This window comes from Panthera pardus, unplaced genomic scaffold, assembly GCF_024362965.1.
Source record: "Panthera pardus isolate Hobbes unplaced genomic scaffold, ASM2436296v1 HiC_scaffold_20, whole genome shotgun sequence".
Lineage (NCBI taxonomy): Eukaryota > Metazoa > Chordata > Mammalia > Carnivora > Felidae > Panthera > Panthera pardus.
Window position 1 is genome coordinate 85,192,254 of NW_026526766.1, and position 16,585 is coordinate 85,208,838.

Here is a 16,585-nt window from a genome sequence, read left to right on the forward strand (position 1 = left end):
CAGGCTCTGCACTGCCAGTGCAGAGCCTACACGGGGCTTGAACCTACAAACCGTGAGATCATGACCTGGGCTGAAATCAAGAGTCAAACACTTGACTGACTGAGCCACCTCGGTGCCCCCGAGATTACTTTAAAAATATATTTTACTTTACTTGGTATATCTAAAATAGTATCATTTCAACATGTAAGCAACATGAAATTATTGAGAGAAGTGAAATTAGATTACCATCAATATTTTTGACCCAAACACTTTTTGCCAAAAGAAAGCAAAATAATGTAATCAAGTAAGTCAAGGAAAAAAAATGTGAGCCAAAGATTTTATATCCAGTAACACTGACTTTCAGGTATTAAGGGCACGGACTATTATGAACATGCAAGAAGATTATTCTTCAGAGAATGTTATTCCTGTGAACCCTTTCTGAGGCATTTACCAGAGAACAAGCTTCAGGCCGTGAAAATGATTAGAGAAACATCACTATAAAGACTGATGGAGAGCAGTGAACACTCAGTTACTGTAGAGTTAAGACCGAATGACTAAGGGAAGGAGAAGGTATGGTGTGTAATGGCCGTGTTGCCCATGTAATAGGTGCAGTGTGACTCTCACAGTGTAAACTGTCAAAAATGTGGGAGGATGGAGAGAACATATACAAAACTTTCATAACTTTTCTCAGTAATTACACTGATGGTGGTAGCATTAATATTGTTATTCTAAGACTGTTGTGCGAATAAAGTAGGATAAAGGAAATGAATAATTACGGGATAATGCAATCCTGTATACCCTGTGTCCTTGAGACCAGGATTTTCAATATGGAAGAAAGGAGATAAGAGATGTAATACAGAAGAAGGTAAGTAAGTTAGGGGGAGAAAAGTGTCCTGAATTTGAATTGGAAATATCAGTATGGATTCCAGACTGTGGTCGTGAAATACCATTTACCACTGAAAGAGACCGGGGCTTCCCAGAGAATTGCTTGATTCTAGGTCTAGGACAGGAAATGTTCAAGATGAGCCTGTACATCTTTCCAATACCAGCGAGGAAGCTATCGAGGACCAAGAGGGTCATGTCAAAAGGACTCAGGAGCCACCTAGAGGAAGAAGCTGCCATTGTCCAGTGATGGGATCCTTTGAGCTTCAAAAGAATAATATTTGGAATTGATTGAAACCCATCAAACAATGGGTCATCACTGGATGACAATAGGGAACAAATTTATTACCTTAAAACCTAAGAAATAGAAAGAAAGAATCCAGTATTTGTCTTACCTTTCACTTTTGAACTTTTGAACTGTACTGGGTAACCAAATAGTGGGTAAGGATAATTTCAGTTAATAAGTGGAAAAGGAATGATAGAATTGGAATACAGTATCATCATTTTATAACCCGAGTGAGTTAATAGATCTAAGCATTGAGCATCAATAGCTACTGACACAAAAGGAGAGACATTATGTGCTTCCTGATGGAACAGCACAGCACCACCTCCATTCCTGCCAAAGGGATCAAACCTGTGTCTGCTCAAGTCTCCGGGTGCAGCTGACAATTTGCAGGAAATGCCAAGGACAGAGGAACATGTTGACCTGAACTCTGAATGTGGGGAACTGTGTAGATCAAATGGCCTGGATTCTCCAGCAGATACATTGTGAGGAAAACAAGAGATGGAGAGAATACTTGTAGATTAAAAGAAACTTCCAAATACACATCAACCTTTTATTTTATTTATATTATTTTTATTTATTTTTTTATGTAATCTCTACCCTCAGCGTGGGGCTTGAACTCACAACCCCGAGATCAAGAGTCACGTGCTCTACCAACTGAGCCAGTCAGGTGCCGCACGTTAAACTTTCAAGAGTGGGCAAGGAGTGCCTGGGTGGCTCAGTCAGTTAAGCATCCAACTTCGCCTCAGGTCATGATCTCACGGTTTGTGAGTTCGAGCCCCACATTGGGCTCTGTGCTGTCAGCATAGAGCCCACTTTGGACTATCTATCTATCCCCCTCTCTCTGTGCCCCTCCCCTGCTTGCGCTTTCTCTCTCTCAAAAACAAATAAACATTAAAAAAAGAAACGGGCAAGATGCCACCATGATGCCCTGGTGCACACACTTGGGTGATCAAATCGTAAAGAAACTTGAGGAAAGTCAGGACCTCTGTTTCTCATGGCCGGAGGGAGGCCTTGTGATTGGGATGAGGCACAGGGAAGAACTCTGGGGTGACTTTTCTGAATTGTAGTAAACTATATGCAACATAAAATTTATCACTGTAACCGTGTCTAAGTGTACAGGTGAGTAGTGTTAAGTACATTCACATTGTCGTGCACCTGATCTCCAGAGCTGTTTCATCCTGCACACCCGAAACGCCATACCCATTAAACAACTCTCCATCACCCCTACCCTCAACCACCGAGACAGTATTTTTTGTGTGTCTGGCTTTTGCCACTTAGCATCATGTCCTCAAGGTTTGTCCATATTGTGACATATGTCAACATTTCCTTGCTTTTTCAGGCTGAATAATACTCCCTAGTGTGTGTATATACCCCATTTTCGGGGTCCGTTCGTGTGTTGATTGAGGTAGCTATTTCTTGACTGAGGTGGTAATTACAAGGTATTCATCTTATAATAAGTCATCAAACCGTGTAATTGCTTGATGTGGTTTATGTGAATGTGTGTTATTTTGTAATAAAAAGGTTTCAAATCATTTAAAAGGTCCTCAGTTTCTCAGCAGGGGTGCTCGACAGCTAGATTTCCATCCTCCTCCTCAGCAGGCTGAAAGAGTAAAGAGCAAAGCTGGAACTTTGTCATCAATAGTTCATGGACATCCTTCTAGGTCAATATGTATAGATTTAATTCTCTATTTTTTTTTAAAAAAAATTAATGTTTATTTATTTTTGAGAGAGAGAGAAGCAGAGTGCAAGTGGGAGAGGGACAGAGAGAGAGGGAGACACAGAATCAGAAGCAGGCTCCAGGTTCTGAGCTGTCAGCACAGAGCCTGATGCAGGGCTCGAACTTGTGAACTGCAAGACCATGACCTGAGCTGAATTCGGAGGCTTAAGTGACTGAGCCACCCACGTACCCCTAATTCTCTATTTTTAATAGCTGCATGAAACTCCAGAGTCTGAATGTACCATAATTTTTTTCTCCCAACAAGTCCCTTTTTGTGGCCTTTTTTGTTTCTAGCGCTTGTCTTTCTGTAGGTATACGGATTGCTGTGTCAGCCATATGCTCATTTCACTTTTTAGGAGATAGTATCTAACTGCAATGCCTGATCTTGGATTGTGAAAAAATTGCTGTAAAAACCATTGGGATATTTTAGCAAATTTTGAATGTGGACTGTATGTAATATTAGATAATACTGTTGTAGCAATGATAAGTTTCCTGAGTGTAATAATTTTATCATTATGTAAGATCATGGTCTTGTTCTTGGGAAAGAACATGTTGAAGGATTTAGGGGTGAAGAGTCATGATATCTGCATTTTATTCTCGAGTGGCTCAGGAGAAAATGGTGTATATATAATTATATACATAGAGAAAAAGCAAATGAGGCAAGATGTTAATAATTAGTGAAGCCAGGTGAAAGGTTATAGAGTTCATCATACTATTCTTGCAACTTTTTTTTTAGAAGTTTGACTTTTCAGAAAAAGCAAGAGTTAAAGAACTTTTGTAATGGGTTGCTGCCAGATTGCTTTTCAAAAAGAACAGAGCAGTCTGTAAAGTCCTGTCGCTCCTGGTGGCACTGATGGACAACAAATGGCATCTTCCTGTTTAATTTGCATTTCCTTGACTGTCATTCTGAATTTGCCCCACACATGTTTCTGTGGCTCTAGGAGTACAAGTAGGAATGTATCTGTGGAGCTGATTGCCCTTTTGTTCTGTGAGCCTTCCCGGTCATGAGCTGGTGGAGTGATCTAAATGCAAATTTAAAGGTATCTTCTGTTACAAAATGTGCCACTCATTTGCCAACAACTTCTTTTGTTTGTTTATTTGGGGGTTGAGAGAGCCTTTATACTAAGGTTGTGGCTGGGAAGAGGGGATTTAGTCACCAGTGTCAGAGGGGGAAACACTACATTCAGCATATGTAGAGAACAGTTGGGTTTTTTTTGTTTTTTGGTCTTTTTGTGGTTTTGTGTGTGTGTGTGTGTGTGTGTGTGTGTGTGTGTTTTGCTTTCCTTTTTAGCTAAGTAGCTTTCATTTATCCACACAGTAACCCTCTTTCTTTAGGGCCATATTGTGAAGTACTCCAGTAGGTCTCTCCATTCTGAAGGAGTCACCTCAACAGAAATGTTTTGTAATATGTGGAGATTGGCCGTTTCCCTAAAAAGCCTGGGTTTTTAGGGAGTCCTTGACTAGGGTGAAGGAGGGGGTTGGAGGAGTTAGGATTAAGGAAGGCATGGGCTCCTGGGTGGCTCAGTAGGTTGAGTGTCTGACTTCGGCTCAGGTCATGATCTCGCAGTTTGTGGGTTTGAACCCTGATAGCTCAGAGCCTGGAGCCTGCTTTGGTTCCTGTGTCGCTCCCCCTCCCCCCCGCCCCACCCCTGCTGGTGTTCTGTTACCCTCTCTCAAAAAAAAAAAAAAAAAAAAAAAGGATTAAGAAAGGCATTGCCAGGTGGCTAGCTTCATTGGACATCTGTTGAAGGCTTTATTTCCAAAGATAAGGAGAAGCCGTGGAGAGACTTGTTCATGAGTGTGCACCTCCGTCCAGGCATGTGTGCCCCGCTGTGGAGGCTGTGCTGCATTCATTCATTTGTCCATTCATTCATTCACTGTGCTAATGTTTCCCAGTCCGTTCCCGTGCAATCTAATATTAGCTTCAGGTGCACAGTGTAGTGATTCAACACTTCCATACCATGCCTGCTCCTCACGACAAGTGCTGCTTGTGGACCCGAGGGCCCTATTGCCGGGCGTTTTTACAGAGGCCGCGTCACATCCCCGGAAATGCTCCTTCTCTCCACGAAGCCCGGGCCTCTCCCCTGAGGGAGGGGCAAGGTCTTCTGAGGCTGAGGGCCACTGTGAAGGGGGACGGGACTGGCCGCCCTCAAGCCTCCATCCCTACCCACACCCTCCCTTTCTGGTAAAACTGCCTGTGTTGGAGCCCCCACACTTCCTGGGAAGGACGGCTGGTCAGCACCCTTTCCGTGCGTGTATGGCTTTGTTCTAAAATGACACATTTGTAATCTGAAGATTTTACCTGTGTATTGACATATTCTTGTTCTGGACTCGGCTTCTTTTTTGGTCAGAATTGTGAGGATAAAAATGCACGAGAGACTTCGGAAAACCCTCAGATTGTGTGTTTGGGACCAGCCAGTCTGTTTTAAGTTTGGTGACCTCTGTTGTTGTTTGTTTTGAATAAAAAACCTGAATACACTTTCTGACGTAGGGTCTGAGCAGGGATCACAATATTTGGAACTTCCAAAACCGTGTGAGACGTAAAGCTACTATTTGCATAAATCATTTAGAAATTCGGTAGCAAGCCCTAGAAGTGATGGCAGGATGGAGAGGAAGTTTTCTTATTTTCTCATTAGTGGACTTTTGGTTCTCTTCCTAAATGACATAGCAACCATCCTGCTGGTTCTCCCGGGTAGGGAGTTAACTTGAGCCACAGGACGGATTTCCAAGGCCCTCTGAGCTTTCAGCATGAATCTCCTGTTTCCATAAGGCCGTCCTGTTCCCCAGGATGACAGAATTAATCCAAATGTGAGGGGACTTGGCTAGCAGTCTCCACAGGTCTGGCAGGAGGATCGCCAGTCTGTTTGCACTGCCCGGGACATAGCTCTGGGCCAGACATGCAGACCTTTAGGCCTCCAGGCCTCAGTCGTCCCTTGACACCTGGGTTACAAGGGCCAGACCCACCTTGTGTGGACGTCCAGTGCCCCCTTACTGCTGGTGGGTAGACCCAGAGGTGGAAGGACTCGATTCCCAAGTGCTTCTTCATTCCCAGCGCCTTTGCTGTCCCTCTCCTGAGCTTCCGTTAGTGGCAGCACTAGCCCCTTTGAGGGGACAGAGAGGCTCTCCACGGAGGCCACCTGCTGACTTCCCTCTCCCGCTCAGCCCTGAGGATGGTACGCTTTGGCCTGCATCCTGTGCTTCTCAGGAACCCAGTGCTTTTGGACCACCTTTAAATTATGCCGAGAGGCAACCACAGTTCTGCACCTTAGCCCCGGATTGTGGTTACACCTGACATACTGCGTTGTTGTCATTTTTCTCATGTATTTTGGACATGAGGCTTTTTTTCATGACAGTATTTGTTGACTCAATGTAACAGCCTCCTTTAAGTGTTCTCTAGAGCAACTTTGATACATGAATATTCAAATGCATCACTAGTCCCTTATTTCTTAGCTCATGTATTGGTCAGGAGCCATAAGTTCACATCCAGTACATGAGCCCATCTGTGTGACTTCGCATACATACGATATGGAAGTATAAATGTACGAACACACATGTGGGTACAGTTTACCCTTGAACACACAGGTTTGAACTGTGTGCATCCACTTATATAAAGATGTTTTTAAATAAATACAGTGCTGTAAATGTATTTTCTCTTCCTTATGAGTTTCTTAATAACATTTGCTTTTCTCTAGCTTACCTTACTGTAAGAATACAGCATATAATTCATACAATGTGTTAATCAGCCGTTGATGTTATCAGTAAGGCTTCTGGTCAATAGTAGGCTGTCAGTAGTTAACTTTTGGAGAGTCAAAAGTTATATGCAGATTTTCAACTGTGGAAGGTTGGCATCCGTAACCCCTGTGTTGTTCATGGGTCTGTGGTATATATAATCTTTGTGAAAATTCAAAATAGGAGGTGCAGAATGCCTGGCACCTGACAGACGTTCTCAGTCTCTGTGTATGTGTTTCTCTCTCTACACCATACACAGATGCGCTCTCTCTATTTGCATGTATATATGTATGTGTATACACATGTGCATATCTGTATCTAGAGAGAGCACCTGTCATATGCCAGACATTCTGCACTTCTTGTCTTACATATTCCCAAGGATCCTATAAGATAGGGATTATTGTCATCATTTCCTAGATGTGGCGCCTGAGATTGGGAGAGAGGTTAAATCATGCGTCAAAGAGAATATTGCCATCAAGCAGTGTTACCCAGACATACACCCAAGTCCTGCTGGTTCCAGAGCCCAAGTTCCTTCCCCTGCATCACGTCCTCCTCTTTGACCTGTGTGCCAGGGGCAGGGTATCTTCTTGCATTAGGAGGCAGCCAAATGCCCTTGGCTCTCCTTCCCTGGCCTGTCACAGAGGTGTCTGTTAACTGACATCTGGCATCCCAGGTGACATGTGGAGATGGGCAGGTCATGTGAAGTCAGCTCAGTCTCTGCCTTGGCCTGGAAAGATCAGCAAGGATGCTTTCTCTTATTGCTGCCCGATGAGCAGCTAACGATGGGACCAGCCTTTTATTATTTTATATTATTTTATTTTATTTTTAATTTAATTTAATTTAATTTAATTTTATTTTATTTCATTTTATTTTTAAGTTTATTTATCTATTTTGAGAGAGAGAGAGAGACAGAGAGAGAAAATCCCAAGCAGGCTCCACACTATCAGCATAGAGCCTGACGTGGGGCTCTAACCCCTGAACCAAGAGATCATGACCAGACCTGAAATCCAGAGTCAGACGCTCTACTCACTGAACCACCCATGCGCCCCTAGAACAGCCTTTTAATTATATGTGTTTTCTGTATCTACAACATTAATGCTTCTCAAGCTAGCTGTGGTAAAGGGCCATTTTTTTTCATCGCCTATCTGTTGAGGACTGATACTTTAAAAAAATACAATAAAAATGTGGCAATTTGCTATAAAAGTTCCCAAATGCTTGCTCTCAAATTCTGAAGTTCTCTCGTTGTGGGCTGGTGGAATGAATAGTTTGCGGTCCAGCATGGTCCTCGCGTCTTGAGTAGCACTCTACTGTATAATTTAGAGGAGGCTGAGACTTCAGAAGAAATGTACAATTTCTATAAGCCACAGTTTTTTTAAAAAAAATTAAATTTAGAGTAATAGATAGTGTCTCTTTAGCATTCTAATTTTTAATATTGTGTCTACAACTTTTTTAAATGCCAAAAGTAATTCATGCTTGAAGCAACAACTCACAAAGTACAAAAATATCCAAACTGAAAATGTTCCCCTTCATCTCAGTTCTACCCTCCAAATGACTATTATCAATTCTTAAATTGGGAGTTTGTCTCACATTAAAGAAAGAAGGATGTGGGGACAAGATTTACGAAGGGGGAAGGATAGGAGAGGCATTTTAGAAATTTTTTATTCTGTTCTTTCTTAATTTGTGTCTCATGGGAGAATGTGTTCTTACCCTGTATAGATTTAAAGTAACATGACAGCTGTCTTTGGTTTACGGTTTATTCTAATACTGATTCTCTTTTGTTACAGAGCCAGATCACGTTAATGGACATACCTGTGTTTAAAGCCATCCAGCCGGAGGTCTGTACTCTGTCCTTTAAATTGCTCTAAACACTGTAGCTGGGAAGAGGGGAGTTAGTCAGGTTTCTTTCTTGAAGTCTCTATAAATGCATTACTGACTTAAGCCCCTGTTAGAGAGAGCATCCAGGAGCTTCTCATTCTTGATGGTGCTCGTTCTGTGAGCCAGCTGTTTGAATTTTGTGGAGAATTTCACTGAGTTGGGCCCACTCGGGTGAGGCTGGGGGCACTCGGTGCCCACGGCCTCCATGACCGAGCCAGGCCTTCCCACACTGATTCCTTTTCCCCTCCCTCCTCCTGTGAGGGAACGTTTTTTCTAGAGAGCTTTCTTTTTGTTGATCCCAAATTCTGGTGGTTGCCTTGTTTCTGATTTCAAAACCAGTTGCCACAGCAAAACACGTACATATGTACATTAAAAGCATATGTACATTTTTAGAAACAGCGTATCCAATAAAGAGAAAAAAGTTGGTCTTGGTCTTTAAAAATATCCTGGAAGTGTTTAGTAGTTGATAACAAGGCTTTATAGTTGTTTTAGTCAGCGATCTTTTTTTGTTGGCAAGTGATAGGCATCCATTTCAAAGTAGCTGAATAGGCAGAAGAGGAGTTTAATACGAGGACAAAAGGGCACTTGGTGGAATCCACAGGCATGGAGTTCAGGCAGCTAGAGTGCCAACCAAGACTCAGGGCGTCTCTGCCTCTTGCCTCTGCTGTTTCCTCTTTTTTGCTCTCCTGCCTTCTTTCCTGTCTGCTCACGTGGTCCAAGCTGGCCTCCCCGAAGGGCTCACATTTATGTGATCCTCCTTTAATCCACCTTCCAGACTGAAATGAGTAGCTCTCAACCCAGCCCGGCTGAGCCACATATCTAGTGCTGGTTCATAATCTACGCCAGGGGTATGTGACCGAACAGGCAGGCACAGCTGAGGGGACCCAGCCTGGTGAATGGGGTGCACATTTTAGAGAAGAGGGGTGTAGATGGGGAGATAGGTCAGAAAGTGTCTGCTGCAACCATGGTGTGAATTCCAGAACTATCTTGACATACAACCCTTCTTCTTATAGTATGGTAGCTGTTAAGTCTTCGAGAAAAGCAGCATATTTTAATATGAAGCCAGACAAAGGATTTAGGCCTTCTGAGAGCTGACATCTGACCTACTGCAAATTAGGAGGAAACTAGTGCCACTAGCTGCTCTCATTATCTATGTGAGGGCGTGGCAATGATTTGAATTAGTGTGTGTGTGTGTGTGTGTGTGTGTGTGTGCGCGCGCGCACGCATGCACGTGCACCTGTGTGTGTGCGTGTGCACTATGTTTATCAGGTTTGGGGAGCAGAACTATGTTTGCTTGTTTGAATTGGCTGACTTCCAATCTTTTACTGTTTTCTTCTAACATGGAATTATCCCCATTCTTTTTAAATAAAAAAAAAAAAACACAACAAAAAACGGGTCTACCTTTTGGAGACTTCTGGAGGAGTATTTGTATGATGGTTGCCTTAGTTCTCAGCTTGAAGCTGTTTGTGATCATGTTGTCTGCTTGGCTTTGATCTGGAGCAGTTTAAACATTACAGTCTTTATTCTTTGTCCTGAGCATCTGGGAGAGGAGCCCAGCTTGCCATGAGCCCTGAATCCTGAACCTACCTGTGCCCAGGGCTGGGGCGGCTGCTCAGGCTTGATTGTTGGAGGGAAAATGGTGGGAAGTTCTTTAGAGGCACAATTAGGGGCAGACCAAGACTTTCCCCCGGGGCACTGAGGTTTGGAAGGTGCCTCGTCCAAGACCTATCTTGATTCACATTGTGATAAGACATAAAGGTGGTGATGTTTAGCTTTCAAGATTTTAGCTTGGAGCGGTGGTTGTCTACCATGGCTGCACGTCAGAATCACGTGGGCAGCCTCTGAAACATGGGGTGCCCAGATTCCACTCTCGGCCATTGGATCTGGATCTCTGGGTCAGAGCCTGGAGCCCAGTCAGCCCTGTTTTGTGGAGGGTTACCAGGTGCTTCTGATAAAGAGCGAGGATTAAGAACTAATTACTTTGAGATATATAGAGAAACCCCAAACTTGAATGTCTTTGATCTATGTTAGCTAAAAATGGGAGAGTTTGTTGCTCATACTCATTGTCAAAACTGTGGTTAAAAGGAGGACCCTGGGAGCCGTCCCAGCTGTTTTGCTGTTGTTATTGTTGTTAGTAGACTGAAAACTGGGATTTTTCTTCTTGATGATGTCTGCCACATTGTGGCTGGACCACCCCAGAGCTGGAAGGACAAGAATGAAGGACAGTTAGCAGTTTGACAAGGCTCCGAGGAAGCAGAGGCCAGCATCTGAGAGCAAGATGGGCACTCTGAGTGATCTGCCCTCCCAGAAGATGAGGAAGCCTTTGGCCTGGTGCCTCTCAGACCTGCTTATGCCTCAGAATCAGTTGGGGAGCTCTGTTAAAAAAAAAATACAGATACCTAAGTCCATCCTTAGAGATTCTGATTCCATAGGGTTAGAGTGGGGTTGAGGATCTGTGTTTCAGTGAATTGTAGTCACTATTCTATTTGATAGGTGAATTGTCCTTTCTTTAACCAATGGGAGCCCTTGGTGCAGCTCCTGTATCCTTTTAACATGATCCTCTTGGTTTTGATAGCTTCCTTGCACTTTGGTGCAATGAGCTATGTCAGTGTTATGTTGTACATTTCCTGCTGAAGACCTGGAATCAGATGTCCCTCAGGGTGCTGGTTTCTTTTACTGGTGAATAATATTCAGAAACCACAGTCTGGGTGAAAGGATGCTTATGAGAGGAGGTTGCAGTTGCTTTTAGGCCCTTTTGGTGGACAGGGTTAGGAAATATTTATTTTTGAAAGGAAAAGTCACGAGTTCATAATTAGGGTAGGTGGTGTTCTTTCTCCATAGCTCTTCCTTCCCTCCTAACCCTTGGCATGACTTCCCTGTGGGTGGTGTGTGTTTCTCATCCCATTGACTTTGGGCTTGGCCCTGTGCCTTGGGCACAAGTGACAGCATGCACGTGGCGAGTGAGAGGCATGGCCAGCCCTCTTGGAACTTCCACTCTCCGTGATGTACGGGTAGCTGTTGCTCGTTCAGCCCGAGTCCAAAAATGAGGATGTCATGGATGACCCGACCTAACCCAAAGCCTGCACTCCAGCCTAACCTGGCCCCGCCCCAGTGAGCCCAGGGGAGGTTGGCTGACCCGCAGCCATTCTGCCGACCTCGGAGTGTGAAATTAATATTGCTGGTGTAAGCCTCTGAGATTTGAGGGTCATTTGTAGGCATGTGACCAATATAATGTTGGTCTTTCCAGTTCACATCTAACATTACAGTGTTTCGAGCTTAATTCCCTTGATTTTCATGGGATTTTTTTAAAATATAATTTATTGTCAGTTGGCTAACATACAGTGTATACAGTGGGCTCTTGGTTTTGGGGGTAGATTCCCGTGATTCATCGCTTATATATAACACCCAGTGCTCATCCCAACAAGTGCCCTCCTCAGTGCCCATTACCCATCTCCCCCCTCCCCCTGTCAACCCTCAGTTTGTTCTCTGTATTTAAGAGTCTCTTATGGATTGCCTCCCTCCCTCCCTGTTTGTAACTATTTTTTTTCCCTTTCCCTTCCCCCATGATTTCTTTTACACTGACAGTTTGGGTTCCTAACAACATTAAATGATTACATTTTTGTATTATCCCATCATATATATACACACAATAATTTTAAAAGGATAATATTGGTGTTACTATTACCCAGCAGACTCCTGATTGCAGTTTAACATTTCTTTGCAGTTCTCTTTGTCTTTGGTACCTTTTCTTCTTGTCTTCCCTTCCTTGTACCACTTCTACACCCAAGTGGGGCCCGTTCCTTGATTCCTCCAAAAGGCTTTGGGAAGCACCAGGGCAGAAGGAGGAGGGTTATGCTCCTGGAGTCTGCCTCCAGGTTCTGGAGTCTGCCTCCTGAGAGACCCTGTTGGATCCCAGTGCCTGGGACACAGTAGATACTCAATAACTGTTTGCTGAATGAGTGGAGAATGAATGAATGAGAAAAGTAGGGAGCAGAATGTTATCTGGCTGTGTCTGGCACATTGCCAAGGCGGGCACGTACCAATTAAGGGAACATTATGACCAGGGTGCCTGTTTTGTGGTGGAACCACTTCCCCCAAAACAAGGGTTTTGCCTGGTGAGCTCAGCCTTTGAAGATTCAAATTTCCAAATGCTGTTGATAACTGAGGGTAGAACTGTGGCTTCTGCCTGTTTCTGCAAAGGAGACCGCAAGAGCATCGGCCCAGGGCTTGGAGGAAGCTTGGCAGACAGTGAGTTAAGGATTGGCAGAGAGCAAGGAAAATGGAAGTTAGCGAGTATGGAGCCATAACTGCCCTGTTCCCTGGTGACTCTATCAAGTGACCAATTTTATCAAACACTGGCGAGTGAATGCAGATAGAACTTTGCAGCATAATGGCTCACAGCTGGGTTTAACCTCTATGCTGTGGCCCAGAGCCCCATCACCCCCGTGGTGGATTGGGTCGCAGGGGATAGGTGGATTCCCAGCTGGCGGGGCTCAGACTGAAGGCTGCATTGTGAAGAAGATCTTTCTGAAGCGTCCTGGTGGCGGTAGTCTCGTGTGGTACATTTTCGGGGTGGCATTTTGTCCCCACCAGTATTCCCTCCAAATATCGCGGTCATTGTGCCCAACTCCCAGCCTAGGAAAGTGAAGGCCCAGCAGTTTCTCAGAGGCCAGTGGAGCTGTCAGAACTGGTTTTGTCATTGGTTCCGATGTGAAGTGCATCAAGGGGAAGCGACTGTTCTTAGAATGTGCTGGAAATGGGCACGACCTGTGCGTCACTCAGCCTAGGGGTCTTTCCACACTGGGCCACTGGGTCCACTAACCTGCACGGTGCTTGAGAGCAGGGACTCATCTGACAAAGCCGGGCTTGAGTCCCGGCTTCACCCTGAGGAGCTCAGACTTTGGACAAGTTACTCATTCTCTTTATGCTTGTTTTCTCACATGTAAAATGGGGGAAATCACACTTTTTACCTTACAGTGGGTGAGTAAGAACTTAGTACAGTGCCCGCATGCAATAAATTCCCAATGACTTGTGGCCGTTTCCTCTCACTGGTGAGCAGTTGGAACAGGCTGCGTGTGTCACCGATGCGAGGTTGTGCCAGCAGAACATTCGGCGACGCCCGTGTGGGAGCGACTGGCTCCAAGGAGGTGATGCTTTGAATAGTGGAGTGGGTCAAAACACTGTTCTGGAGTCCTTGAGGTCTGCGTTCACATCCTGGTCCCCAGATGGCAGGGAGGCTGAGGTCTAGATGACTTACACCCTGGTGCCTGAAGGCCCTGGAGACATCAGTGGGGAGAGTCACTCTGCCTTGGAGTTGGCACATTGGCCCTGAGCCTTGACGGCTGAAGGGGTGGTTTGGGCAATGGGATGGGAGTTGGGAAGGGCATTTCAGGCATAGTGGATAACGCATTGAAAAGGCAAATCATATATTTAGTGAAATTTAACACTACATTTGGTGCCGGATGGCTGGGGAGGAGAAAAGGCAGGCCTGCTATTCTCTCGGTTCTGTGCTCCTCAAGGGCACCATTGCCAGGGATGTCGGCACGACAGGCGCTTACCAGAAGGCAGCGTGTCATTCTCTTGCAGCTGGGGGCATGCAGGGTCATGGGTGTCCGGCAGGCCTGAGTATGAAGGAAACGAGCCTTAGTGGGTGCCTGAGTTTTTCCCAGTCTTTTTGCTGCCCCTGTGGACATTGCTCTGTCCCCGCTGTCAGAGTCCCCAGTAGTCTGACTGACCCTCGCCCATTTACTGACTTTCATTCATTCGTTCATTTATCGGTGTGCTGTGCTGCATGCTGGAGAGACAAAGATGGAGGGGACGCGGGCATAATCCAGTGAGAAGGAGGGACAGATACTTGAGCATACAAGAGACAAGTATTGTCAGGATGTAGAGGCATCGAGAAGAATGTGGGGTAGGGATGGGCGGGAGGCAGAGCTCTATGTTGTTAGGCTTGGGGATTCATGGAGGGATTTCACAAAGGGAGTAACATGGACTGGTGTGTATTTTAGGAAGTTCATTCTCACTGCCTGAGACAGAACCGACTGGAGTCAGGAGACTGGTCAGGAGCTTTGCCAGAGTGTGTCTGAGGCCGGGGTGGTAGCACCAGAGAGGAGAGGGCCTGGTATTAGGCCAGTTATGAAGCTACTGTGAGGCCAAAGACGAGAAGAAACAGGCAAGAGAGGAGTGGACTGTGCGTTCGGGGAGTGGAAGGAAGAGCAGAGGGCAGAGGGGGAGGAAGAGAGCCTGGAAGCCAAGTGTTTAGCCTGGGAGAGGGAGGCTGGAAGGGCTGGAGAGGGATGTGCCTGGAAGACTCAAGGAGGGCTGGGGAACCAGAGGTCAGGCAGGGGGCAAAGCACAGATTTGGTTTGGAGTTGGGGAATGAGCTGGAGGCCAGGAGGTCACAGAGGGAGAGTGATGGCAGAGTGCGGGGTCTGCGAGGTGGGGTCGCTCTGGAGACTGCTTGATGGGATGTGGCTGTGCCTTCGGGGGGCTGCCGTGGTGGGGGCGGTGAAGGTCTCTCCCGGAGAAGGGGGGTATGGTATGACCCAGGGGTGAGAAGGTACACCACCCAGTGTAGTGACGTCTCTGGAGATGAAGGCAGGAGAGGGTAGGAGGAGACTGTGGGCCAGAGCCAAAGGCCAGGGCACTGACAGCAATGTGGAAGGGAGTTGGAGGTGCCGGGGGTAGCCTGGACTTCCCCCAGAGGACGGCTGTGGGCCTAGAGTGGGAGCCGCATGAGGTAAGGGACCAGTGTGTCACCAGCACCTGCCACTAGGCTTCAGGGCACAGGCCAGGAGCTCAGGGGTAGCGGAAGGCAAGCAAGGGCTGGTCTGGATGGGCTTGGGATCCTGGCTGTGCTCACTGGGGCCCTGGGGGGAAGCTGGGGCTTAGAGAGAAAGGCAAATGGGTTAGAATGAGGAAGAGAGCAACATTAATGGATATTCGGGGACAAGAGGCTTTATCCAGAGAGAGCTTGCATCCCTGTGGGGCACTTACTCTAGAGAAGTTTGGCTTCACCCTTCCTGCCTCAGGGCTCGTGGCGTCTGAGCGCCTTGACCTGCATCTGCTGGTCTGTGGAAGGGCTGGTCAGCAGGAATGGGAGACTCCCTGCTGAAGTACACCATTTCCTCTGGGCCACATGACACGTTGCAGTGCAGGAAAACACTGCCTGTGGGTTCAGGAACCTGACCCTCTGGCCTTTTGTCTGGATGCCGGGTTGCCTGCTCTGAAGAAGCGGGCATTCCAGAAAGCCGAGGTCAGTGTTGGATGTCAGACAAACCCTGTGTGTCTTTGCTGCTCCTTGGAGTCACAGCATTTGGCCCTAGGAGAAGGGAAGCACGTCGCCAGCAGGCAGTTATTTGTAAAGAGGAGATCAGTTTCGATGACATCATTAAAACCCCTCTCTCAGGTCACATGCTGGGCAGTTTTCTCAGACCATTTATTTCCCTCCACTGTCCCAGCCTAGCCTGATCTCTGCCACCTTTCCTTCGGTCACATCTCTCCATATTTAATCCTGCCTCCCAACCTCCTTTCTGTATCCAGAGACATCTTTCTAAAGCCACAGTCTGACCCTTTCATGCCTAGAACCCTCTGAGAGGCTCCCCACTGCTCCTTGGATGCACACCTCCTTCACCCTTGCTGGTCAGGCCTCGTGAGGGGCCAGCAGCAGACCTCCCGGCCTCAGCAAGCCCGAGCCCGCTGCGCTGTGCTGCCCACAGCCTCCCTGGTCCCTCCCCGCCCCCACCCCCGCCACTCCCGGTCCCAGAGATGGAATGAGCAGGTGGGAGCCCCAGACTGGGAATCATGCAGGTTCCCCTCATGCTCCCTTTCGACACACCGTCTCCTGCTTCCCGTGCATAGCACTTTTCAGCATGCCAATACTATTCCCCCCATATCCTGTGACCCAGCCCAGTGCCCGATCCTGATGTCACTTGTTGAATGCATTGAGGGTGCGGTAGTGATAATGATGGTATATCTCATTGCATCCTCTTCTGTGCTGTAGTGCCTCCCTTGGTTCAAAAAACTGAATTCGGTAGTAGGGGGGTGGTCCAGGGGCCCTCCACTTGGGGCCAAGACACGGGGTGGATGGCTCCAGCGCGAGGCCCGTCAGCGCTGAT

General features: G+C 46.5%; 1 protein-coding gene across 14 annotated transcripts in view; it reads left to right on the forward strand.

Moving 5' to 3' along the window:
* RALGPS1 (Ral GEF with PH domain and SH3 binding motif 1) overlaps window positions 1-16,585 on the forward strand; it is a 314,360-nt gene that overhangs the window by 95,555 nt on the left and 202,220 nt on the right. For 13 of the 14 annotated variants that reach the window (XM_053908291.1, XM_053908299.1, XM_053908295.1 and 10 more), the window contains one exon: window positions 8,378-8,428. The exons of the other annotated variant lie outside the window; for it this stretch is intronic. In XM_053908291.1, the coding sequence (XP_053764266.1) occupies window positions 8,378-8,428 (51 nt within the window). The remainder of the gene's footprint in view (window positions 1-8,377; window positions 8,429-16,585) is intronic. 14 annotated transcript variants of the gene reach the window in all.